This window comes from Nerophis ophidion, linkage group LG16 (assembly GCF_033978795.1).
Source record: "Nerophis ophidion isolate RoL-2023_Sa linkage group LG16, RoL_Noph_v1.0, whole genome shotgun sequence".
Taxonomy (NCBI): domain Eukaryota; kingdom Metazoa; phylum Chordata; class Actinopteri; order Syngnathiformes; family Syngnathidae; genus Nerophis; species Nerophis ophidion.
The window spans coordinates 5960952-5973451 of NC_084626.1; the positions used below are offsets into that span (position 1 = coordinate 5960952).

The following is a 12500-nucleotide window of genomic DNA, read 5'->3' on the forward strand; positions in this document are numbered from 1 at the left end:
GAGAGGCGTATGGATTCCATTTCCAACTAAATTTTATATGATCAAAAAGTCGTGAAATAGCAGATTTTTTTTTCAAAGCCTATTTTACAATATTTTTGGTATTATTAAAAGTTTTCAAGGATAAAAATTGCAAAACGTACCAGAAATATCGATACTACAGTAGTATCAGCAACTAGAGGAGACCAAACCAAACAGAGTGTGCTGTTTAGTGTCAAGGCCACTGATTGGCTCAGCCTCAATATCATTATGACATGGGATTAAAAGATTGCAAAGGTGACTAAACGGTGTTATTTCATATCTCAATGGCTCTCAGAATGTTGAAAAACATATTTAAAAGACTGTAAACATATTTTTTAATGCTGTAGCTCAGTGGTTCTAAAACTTTTTTTCACCAAGTATCACATCAGAAAACATTTAGCTCTCCAAGTACCACCCACATGAAAATACAGTAGCATAGTGGGCCTAATTATTCATCGAAAAACAAGCATATTTAATACTTTTGGCCACTGTAACACACAGTTTGAACAGTAACACAGTGTTTGAATATAGGAAAGTAAAACACTGTACTTTAATCGAGTGATTCTTTGGCGTACCACCAGTGGTACATGTGCTATCCCTGCTCTAACTATTCAAATCTTTGATTGATAATTAGTGATTTGTTTGTCGCGGCCATGTCCGCGGAACAAGGGACGACCGTAAGGCACTGTGGCCAAATTCACTCAACAAGAATTTTATTGCCATTTTTAAAAAAAGTTATTCCATACACTATATGCACTGCAGGTATTAAAACGTATAAAAAAATATTTTAAAAAGCATTTTTTTTTCTCCAATCTTTGTGTGTGTTTTTAGACGTGACGATGAACGACAGAGGTCTGTACTCTTGTAACCTCCACCACCTCTACTGCCACCTGTATGAGACCGTACGAGTGCAGCTTAATGTCACTAAATCACGTATGTACACATACAACACAACATATAATGTCATATTTATTATGTATAAATTATGTGTAATCTATATTATATTAATTATATATATACATATACTGTATATATATAAATAAATGTCTGTATGTATCTACATAGATATATATGTACAGTATGTACATATGTACACACAGACTCATACATATATACATGTATATGTACATACACATATAGATACATTCATATACATACACACATATGTATACATTTCTGACTGATTGTAGCTGAGATAGGTGCCAGCGTCCCCCACGACCCCAAAAGGAAATACGCAGTAGAAATGGATGGATATCTATACAAATATATATATACATATATCTATCTATCCATATATATACTGTATACATATATACATACATTTATATATACATAAATACATATACATATACACACATATACATATACATACATACATACATTTATATATACATAAATACAAATATATATATATATACATACATACATACATACGAACATATATGCATATATATATACACACATACACATATATACATATATATTCACACACATATATACATACATATATGTATACACATATACATATGTATACATATACACATACATATATATATATATAGATTTACATATATATATATACATATACATAAAAAAGGGACAATTGGTAGAAAATGTATAGCATATAGATACACACATATATATATATACTGTATATATATATATATACATATATATATATATATACACATATACATATATATACATATACACATACAGTATACACATATATACACATATATATACATACATGTATACATATATATACACAAACACGTGTGTATATATATATATATATATATATATACATATACACATATATACACATATACATATACACACATATACACACATACATATATACATACAGTATACACATATATACACACATATATATATATACACATACATATATACATGCATATATATAAACAAACACGTGTGTATATATGTATATATATATATATATATATATATATGTATATATATATATACATATACACAGTATACAGACACACCCACATACACATACATAAAAAAGGGACAAGCGGTAGAAAATGTATAGCATATAGATACACACATATATATACATATACTGTGTGTATATATATATATATACACACACAGTACACATATATATTCAGATATATATATACATACATACATACATATATACATGCATATATACACACACACACACACACACACACACACACACACACACACACACACACACACACACACACACACACACACACACACACACGTATATATATATATATATATATATATAAAAAGTCTCATGCATGAAAGTTAGAGCAAGACTTTGGGTGCACTCCTATAGGTCGTAAAGAGCAGCGCTACTGGGATGGCCACAAAGCGGTCTTCGTGGTCCTGCTGGGAAGCACTGTGGTGCTGCCATGCATCAACAGGAGAAACGTGTGGACCGACTGGGGCAATGAGGAGGAAGATCAGCAGGTATTCCAGCCATCCTACCTGTTCTCATCACGGGGGCTTGACTGACAAATGCATCTCCCAAAAGGTGGTGCACTGGGACCTGCAGACCTGGGGAATCTACCATCATCGTGCAGACCGCCTGGTGGACTTGTACGCCTCGGGGGAGCAGCGGAGCTTCGGACCCTCCTTCCTTCAGAGGAAGATGAACATCAGCCAGCGGGCCTTCGCAGAAGGAGACTTCTCGCTATTCATATCCGACCTGCAGGTATGTCCCAATTAGGGATGTCCGATCGGCCGATAAATGCTTTAAAATGCCATCCATCCATTTTCTACCGCTTATTCCCTTTTGGGGTCGCGGGGGGCGCTGGCGCCTATCTCAGCTACAATCGGGCGGAAGGCGGGGTACACCCTGGACAAGTCGCCACCTCATCGCAGGGCCGCTTTAAAATGTAATATCTGAAATTATCGGTATCGGTTTCAAAAAGTAAAATTCTTGACTTTTTAAAACGCCGCTGTACACGGACTTAGGGAGAAGTACAGAGCGCCAAAAAACCTTAAAGGCACTGCCTTTGCGTGCCGGCCCAATCACATAATATCTACGGCTTATCACACACAAGTGAATGCAACGCATACTTGGTCAACAGCCATACAGGTCACACCGAGGGTGGCCGTAAAAACAACTTTAACACTGTTACACATATGCGCCACACTGTGAACCCACACCAAACAAGAATGACAAACACATTTCGGGAGAACATCCGCACCGTAACGACACATAAACACAACAGAACAAATACCCAGAAACCTTTGCAGCACTAACTCCTCCGGGATGCTACAATATACACCCCCCAGCCCAAAACCAATCCAATAGACTGTAGCACTAACAACGAAAGTAGTTCTATAAAATAATTTATTGTAACATTAATAAAGTACAGCATTTACCGTGGAGAGTGGACTTCTATGGTATCTCCTTTTGGCTACCTCTCCGTCAAACACACCATCAGCAGCTTCTCCATATTTTCAAAGGTAAATGTCCGCCATTTAGATAATATTCGAACATCGTTGGCTGGTGACGGATTCATTCCGCCTCAGCAGTGACTCGCCCAAACTGCTTTTGCCAAAAGTTTATGTCCATGTCTAGCTAAAAGCTAACGCTAGCCTGTAAGTCTTTGGCGTATCTTACAGGCTTCACTGTGACATTTGCTACATCAACTAATGGGTTGTACTTGTACAGCGCTTTCTACCTTTTTAAGGAACTCAAAGCGCTTTGACACTTTTTCCACATTCACCACTTCACACACACATTCACTTACTGATGGTGGGCGCTGCCATGCAAGGTGCTAATAAGGACCCAGCAGGAGCAAGGGTGAAGTGTCTTGCTCAAGGACACAACGGGCGTGACTAGGATGGTAGAAGGTGGGGATTGAACGAGGAACCCTCAGGTTGCTGGCACAGGCTCTCTCCCAACTGCGCCATATTATATACATATTTTGCATCCCAACGCAACAAAATTAACTTAAAACTTTTTTTTTAGGAGAGTGTCCTGCACATTGATCTGAATGCATATTTAATAAATACAATTTAAAATATTCATATAAACGACCTCGAACATAAAAAATGCTCACTCATTTTCATCTAAAAAGACCTCATCATGTTAATTCAAATCCTCTCAGATTTTTTTTATTGTTATTTTTGACGTATTTGTGTTATTTTTTTTAATCCAAAACCCTCTATTTTTTTATTTATTTACACTTTAGTCTTGTGAGTAGTAGTGCGCTTCATTTACTCAGTTACATTTAATTGAGTAACTTTAGGTAAAAACTGTACGGTCTAGCTCAGTTGGTAGAGTGGCCGTGCCAGCAACTTGGAGGTTCCAGGTTCGATACCCGCTTCCTCCGTCCTAGTCACTGCCGTTGTGTCCTTGGGCAAGACACTTTACCCACCTGCTCCCATTCTCACCCACACTGGTTTAAATGTAACTTAGATATCGGGTTTCACGATGCAAAAGTGCTTTGAATCGCTAGAGAAAAGCGCTATATAAATATCATTCACTTCACTACTTGTCAGAGTAGTTTTAATACAACCTACTTTTTACTTGTACTTGAGTACTTTTTTGAAGAAGAAACACTACTTTTATTGTTACATTAAGTTTCATTACGATCGCTACAATATATATTCCGCATATAATATTAAAATACAAGTCATACATTTCATAAAATATTGATTGACACAATATATACCGTATTTTCCTGACTATAGACCGCTACTTTTTTTCCCCACAACGCTTTGAACCCTGCGGCTTATAAAGCGGTGCGGTTAATTTGTCGATTTTTCCCCGCTAACGTCGAAAATGTTTTGTATTCAACGGACAGTTTTTGTATAACAGAACTCGTCCATCTTTTGGACGAGTTCGCTGAAAATGTACTTCAACTGGAAGTATAACCGTCCATAGCATTCTACTCAAAATGATTCTTCAATCATCCCTCCAAGCAACGTGCTTAGGTTTTACAATATAACTAAAACAATTCTTATCTATTAAACCGTCCCATGCGTGATATCTTCAAGAGTGTTTTCATGCATATTTGTACGTGCTATCGAAATGTAATCAAGCGAGAGTTGTTAGCATTAGCTAATATGCTAACACGTTTACGAGGGTCTTTGTTAGTATTAATACCTTACAATGCCATTCTTTATGTATGGTTTCACGTTCACAAATTCCTTGGTAAATTCCCCAGAACGTCACTGTGGCGTTATTGAGTCTATTTAGCTGATTGGGGAACTACCATGCGCAGTTACTGGGTCCATGATGATGACTTCTCTTTTGTGCCTTGAACCAGAAGTATAACTGTCCATAGCGTTTCTGCTCGAAAGGATTCTCCATTCATCACGCCAAGCAACAGTTGTCATTTTTACAATGTAACTAAAACAATTCGTACTTACGAAATAGTCCTGTGTGATTTCTGTATGAGTGTTTCCATGCATATCGTAATGTAATCAAGCAAGCGTCGTTAGCATTAGCGAATATGCTAAAACGTATACGAGTGTCTTTGTTAGTATAATGACATTTTTGTTTTGTTTCAGTTTTGTAAATTCACCAAAACATCCCTGTGGAATTATTAAGTCTGTTTAGATGATTAGAGAGCTACCTTCTGCAGTTAACGATGACGTGTTTTGTTTGATCAGCCGTTTTACTGCCGTGTTACAGACACCGTTTTGGATACAATTAAATACTGTAAACATCTATAAAAAAAATTTGTACCTCTATATATCGGCGACCTATAGTCTGGTGTGGCTAATACATGTAAAAAAAAACAATTATTTCTTCTAAAATTTGGTGGATGCAGCTTAAATACTGGTGTGCTCTATAGCCCAGAGAATACGGTTCTTGATTTATTTGCTGGGTCTTTGCAAAATTACTTTTGTTTATTTATAGTCCGCTACTCAAATGAGTCATTTTAGGCTTGGGAAATCTGCGTGTTGAAAATGTGATTGTCATAAAGCTTCCTGAGATGGGCTAATAAAGATTTTTAGAATAGTTTATTGTGTGTATTTTCAGTTATAGAGTTAAAAAAAGACCATTTATATTGAGATAGTTACAATAAGACAATGGTCCCTGTCAGGTGCAAACACTGATAACATCTATTAAACAGACAAAGAAGCAAGGAATTAAACAGAGACAGAATCAAATTTGGCTGAAAGAGAAGAAACGCGTAGACTTGTACCCTTGAACAGTGTCCTGCCACGCTCTGACGAAAGATTGTACGCCGTGTCTTTTATTTGGACTTTCCCTGATTACAAGGCAACAGCTGTTTCTAAAAGAAGGGGGTCGTAAACAGCCGCTGCCTTTGGTCGAAAAACAGTTCAAAGAAAATGTGCCTGGAATGGAGTCAGGTCTCTGCTTTGTAGATCTCGGGTCAAGATAAAATCTTCCTGTGGATTACAATTCATCAAAGAAACCCACACCTTCATGTCGCTCCCCGTCCTACACTGGAGTTTTACAAACCTTTTGCTGGGTATTATCAAATACAGTTTTTGTTTGCTCGCCGGGAACTAATTGAAACACAAAGATTTGTGATAACTTAGATACAATTATTCTGACAGTCCTACTGTATATATCTAAACGTCCATCAAAAGAAAATGCACAGTGTGCAAAATGGGCTTTTCTGTTAATATAAGTATTATAATTTGCTTTCTTTTTTGGTAAACGCCAGGAATCCTTATCCGTGTACAAAATATAAAGTAAATATACTCGCTGATTTGTAGTGTCGAATAAATATACAAAGAGTATGCTTGATTCAACTTGCACATGTACAGAATATCCTGTTTCCAGACCATATTTTTCATTTGTGGAACTCTCGCCAAGTTGAGTTTTATGTCTCCATCGAGCCTGGTCTTGCCTTCATTTTAATGAAATGTAACAACAGCACCAAAACAAGCCATGTTTCAAATGTCCAGAAGTGCTTCTGCACCATTTGTAAGGAAAACAAGCGCACAAAAGTTGTCTGTCACATGACTCATGTGGATTAAATCTCCTACATGTGATTTCTTAGTTTTGTATTCTTAGTAAACTTGCATAAAATTCTGGGGAGAAAAAAAAAATAATTTTCATGGTCATTATGGGGCATTGTGTAGAATTTTGAGGACAAAAATTAATTTATTTCATCTTGGAATAGGCCTGGGCAATTATTTTGACTCGGGGGCCAAATTTAGAGAAAGAAATGTGTCTGGGGGCCGGTGTCTCTTTTTTTGGGGAAAACCAATATAAAACCTTGTTGCGTTTGGGACGCATATTGATGCGCGAAGTTGCCACCCCAGGATGCTACAGGACTCGGACTAGGCAGGATTGCAGGTAGGAGCTTGTTTTAATATACAAAATGATAAAAAAAACACTGACAAAAGGCAAAGAAAAAGCCTGCCTACGCACGGGAAGCTAGATTCTAATAGTTAGCAAGAGTCGAGTTCAAAGAGTTCAAAGAAGCGCGTGCCTAAGAGCGGACTTAGCAAGGTAAATACAAAAGCAGGAATACCAAACGTAACTGTTGCATGGAGCAAACAAAACAACCAGGACGAACACAGGTAGCAGGCAGGCTTAAATACTAAAACAATAATCAAAAACAGGTGTGCGTCAGAAAGTCAGTGCAGGTTGAGCAAATGAAGTCGCCATGGCGATAAACACAAACAAGGAAGTGCTCAAACAAAGGGATCGGAAGAGTCTGAAAATAACCAAAAGACACACAAAAAGGTCTCAAGCATAAAACTATGTCCGATCCGGGAGGCGGATCGCGACAAACCACACAATAAAGTCTGATTGAATGCTAGAAATGTTATGACAGACTGCCTTAAAAACGGAATGGAATTGTACATTTTTCTATGAACGATAAAACCCTGAATATTGGCAAAATACTGGATGAATGTCACACCTCTTCTCCATCGGCATATTTTACAATCAAGCCAAATGCAACAAACAGCGAAATATGGACGCAAAGGGTAAAAAACATCTACAGTCTGATATACAAACCCCGTTTCTATATGAGTGGGGAAATTGTGTTAGATGTAAATATAAACAGAATACAATGATTTGCAAATAATTTTCAACTCATATTCAGTTGAATTTGCTACAAAGACAACATATTTCATGTTCAAACTGATAAACATTTTTTTGTTGTTGCAAATAATCATTAACTTTAGAATTTGATGCCAGCAACATGTGACAAAGAAGTTAGGAAAGTTGGCAATAAATATGATAAAGTTGAGGAATTCTCATCAAACACTTATTTGGAACATCCCACAGATGTGCAGGCTAATTGGGAACAGGTGGGTGCCATGATTGGGTATAAAAACAGCTTCCCAAAAAATGCTCAGTCTTTCACAAGAAAGGATGGGGCGAGGTACACCCCTTTGTCCACAAGTGCGTGAGCAAATAGTCACACAGTTTAAGAACAACATTTCTCAAAGTGCAATTACAAGAAATTTAGGGATTTCAACATCTACGGCCCGTAATATCATCAAAAATCACTACATGTAAGCGGCATGGCCGGAAACCAACATTGAATGACCGTGACCTTCCATCCCTCAGACGGCACTGTATCAAAAACAGACATCAATCTCTAAAGGATATCACCACATGGGCTCAGGAACACTTCAGAAAACCACTGTCACTAAATACAGTTTGTGGCTACATCTGTAAGTGCAAGTTATAGCTCTACTATGCAAAGCAAAAGTCATTTATCAACAACATCCAGAAACGCAGCCGGCTTCGCTGGGCCCGAGATCATCTAAGATGGACTGATGCAAAGTGGAAAATTGTTCTGTGGTCTGAAAACTTCCTTGTAAAAATCTCCTTCTGCGTCTGTCCCTGACACCCACATTTCAGGCCCTGGAAACACTCTGTGGAAAGACTCCCCACCCACGCTGCTTGGTGCCTCGTCTGAACTGCTGTGACGTAGATTACCTTAGTCACTAGTAGGGTTGTACGGTATACGGGATTTAGTATAGAACCGTGATACTAATGAATCATATTCCGTACCATACCGCCTCTGAAAAGTACCGGTCCGCCACACCCTAAGATCTTTTGTTCAAATAAAGCCAATAATGCATTTTTTCCCGGTCCCCTTCATTTAGAAAAGTATCGAAAAGTAGCGAAGTAATATTGGCATCGGGACAACACTAGTCCCAAAAATATCATTCAAAAGCGCAGATTCCAACCATTGAAACACTTTGCATAGTTGAATACTTACAGTCATTAGAAAACATCATAATGGCAGCTACACTTTCCATCTTAAAGTTTTAAAAAAAAATTGGGGGAACGTCCGGCGGGCCAGATTGAAAAGCTTAACCGTGGCCCCTTCACATGTGGCCCCCGGGCCTTAATTTGCCCAGGTCTTCTGTAACATAACACAATATAAAAAAGTTAAAGTACCCATGATTGAAATTATTATCTGCATTTGACCCATCACCCTTGATCACCTCCTGTGAGGTGAGGGGATTAGTGAGCAGCATCGGTTGCCGCGCCCGGGAATGACTTTTTGTGATTTAACCCCCAATTCCAACCCTTGATCCTGAGTGCCAAGCAGGGAGGTAATGGGTCCCATTTCTATAGTCTTTGGTATGACTCGGATTTCCGATATCAGGGCGGACACACTAATCCGGGGGTCGGCAACCTGCGGCTCTTTAGCGCCGCCCTAGTGGCTCTCTGGAGCTTTTTCAAAAATATATGAAAATGGAAAAAGATGAGGGGAAAGAAAACATATTTTTGTATAAAAATGGTTTCTAATTGTTATAAAGCACACTATTTATATTAAACATGCGTCATTGATTCGAGTATTTGGTGAGCGCCGTTTTGTCCTACTAATTTTTGCCTTCCTTGAACTCACCGTAGTTTGTTTACATGTATAACTTTCTCCGACTTTCTAAGACGTGTTTTATGCCACTTCTTTTTCTCTCTCATTTTGTCCACCAAACTTTTAACGTTGTGCGTGAATGCACAAATGTGAGTTTTGTTGATGTTATTGACTTATGTGGAGTGCTAATCAGACATATTTGGTCAATGCATGACTGCAAGCTAATCGATGCTAATATGCTATTTAGGCTAGCTGTATCATTATGCCTCATTTGTACGTACAGTGGGGCAAAAAATAGTTTAGTCAGCCACCAATTGTGCAAGTTCTCCCACTTAAAATGATGACAGAGGTCTGTAATTTTCATCCTAGGTACACTTCAACTGTGAGAGACAGAATGTGAAAAAAAATCCAGGAATTCACATTGTAGAAATTTTAAAGAATTTATTTGTAAATTATGGTGGAAAATACGTATTTGGTAGAGATGCGCGGATAGGCAATTATGTCATCCGCAACCGCATCACCAAAGTCGTCATCCACCCGAACCAACATTTTATCAGAATCGCAACCGCCCGCCACCCGCCCGTTGAAATACATCAGACGTCGGCCACCTTTACCACTCAAAGAGCTATTTAAACCCGTTTCGCAGAGTAAAGAAGACAATGGGAGCCACTAACGTTCTCGCGAATATCCAATGGTGTTCATCCTGATGACAAGAATAAGGGCGGACTGTGAAGCCATTGCCTTTGACACCTTCAACAGCATGTACAAACCGATTGTTAGTCCGGCAACATGTTGTATAGAGCTTCCGCAATTACACGTACAAGATTGAAAGGCATACTGGGTGATAAAGAGTACACTGATGGTTGTGATATAAACAATTTTAACACTCTTACTAATATGCGCCACGCTGTGAAGCCACACCAAACAAGAATGACAAACACATTTCTGGAGAACACCCTCACAGTAACACAACATAAACGCAACACAACAAATACCCAGAATCCTTTGCATCCGTGATACTGCAGAATATATTTTACACCCCCGCGCCCCCAACCCTGCCCACCTTACCGACGGGGGGTGATACAGCAGAGGAACCAAAAATATATATTTTGGTTTCATCTGACCACATGACATTCTCCCAATCCTCTGCTGTATCATCCATGTATCCTTTTTGGTATAAACTCAACTCTCGTGATGTTTGGAGGAAGAAGAATACTGAGTTGCATCCCAAGAACACCATACCTACTGTGAAGCATGGGGGCGGAAACGTCATGCTTTGGGGCTGTTTTTCTGCTAAGGGGACAGGACGATTGATCCGTGTTAAGGAAAGAATGAATGCGGCCATGTATCGTGAGATTTTGAGCCAAAACCTCCTTCCATTAGTGAGAGCTTGAATGGTTGACCAAATACGTATTTTCCACCATAATTTACAAATAAATTCTTTAAAATTCCTGCAATGTGAATTCCTGGATTTTTTTTCACATTCTGTCTCTCACAGTTGAAGTGTACTTATGATGAAAATTACAGACCTCTGTCATCATTTTAAGTGGGAGAACTTGCACAATCGGTGGCTGACTAAATACTTTTTTGCCCCACTGTATATTTGAGCTCATTTAGTTTCCTTTAAGTCCTCATAATTAAATTTATATCTCATGACACACTATCTGTATGTAATATGGCTTTTAATTTTTTGCGGCTCCAGGTTGATTTGTTTTTGTATTTTTGGTCCAATATGGTTCTTTTAACATTTTGGGTGAAGTGCTGTGAATACTTTAGGATGCACTATGTACAGTACAGTATATGCACAGCTCCGGTCGGCAGCCACACTGTAACTTAAAGGGGAACATTATCAACAGACCTATGTAAGCGTCAATATATACCTTGATGTCGCAGAAAAAAGACCATATATTTTTTTAACCGATTTCCGAACTCTAAATGGGTGAATTTTGGCGAATATAACGCCTTTCTATTATTTGCTCTGGGAGACGTCACCTAGGTAGTCTACCGCCATTTTCTCGAACAGATTATAAACATCGAGTCAAATCAGCTCTGTTATTTTCCGTTTTTTCGACTGTTTTCCTTACCTTGGAGACATCATGCCTCGTTGTTGTGTTGTCGGAGGGTGTAACAACACGATCAGGGACGGATCCAAGCTGATTTACGTAGAATGTGCATCGATTAGCACGGCATGTTAATCGATGCTAACATGCTATTTAGGCTAGCTGAATGTACATTTGTAGCTATATTTGCATCCAGCCTTTCCCTCCACCCACATTTAATGCCAAACAAACACTTACCAATCGACGGATTTAAGTGTCACGAGATGCAAAAATCCCGATCGTTTGGTCTGCACATTTTACCGGCGATGCTTAGGCAGACATGGCACAGAGATGTATGGATAGCCTGCAGATGCATTTCCAACGATAAAGTCAACGAAATCACAAAGGTGAGTTTTGTTGATGTTATCGACTTATGTGCTAATCAGACATATTTGGTCACGGCATGACTGCCAGTTAATCGATGCTGACATGCTATTTAGGCTAGCTGTATGTACATTTGTAGCTATATTTGCATCCAGCCTTTCCCTCCACCCAAATTTAATGCCAAACAAACACTTACCAATCGAAAGATTTAAGTTGCTCCAGTGCGAAAGTCCCGATCGTTTGGTCTGCACCTTTTACCGGC

The 12500-nt window shown here is 38.5% G+C and overlaps 1 protein-coding gene across 3 annotated transcripts in view; it reads left to right on the forward strand.

The window, feature by feature from the left end:
• LOC133570021 (matrix remodeling-associated protein 8-like) overlaps positions 1–12500 on the forward strand; it is a 66109-nt gene that overhangs the window by 8832 nt on the left and 44777 nt on the right. For all 3 annotated transcript variants that reach the window (XM_061922640.1, XM_061922641.1, XM_061922639.1), the window contains 3 exons: positions 850–951; positions 2363–2496; positions 2561–2740. In XM_061922640.1, coding sequence (XP_061778624.1) covers positions 850–951; positions 2363–2496; positions 2561–2740 — 416 coding nt within the window. The remainder of the gene's footprint in view (positions 1–849; positions 952–2362; positions 2497–2560; positions 2741–12500) is intronic.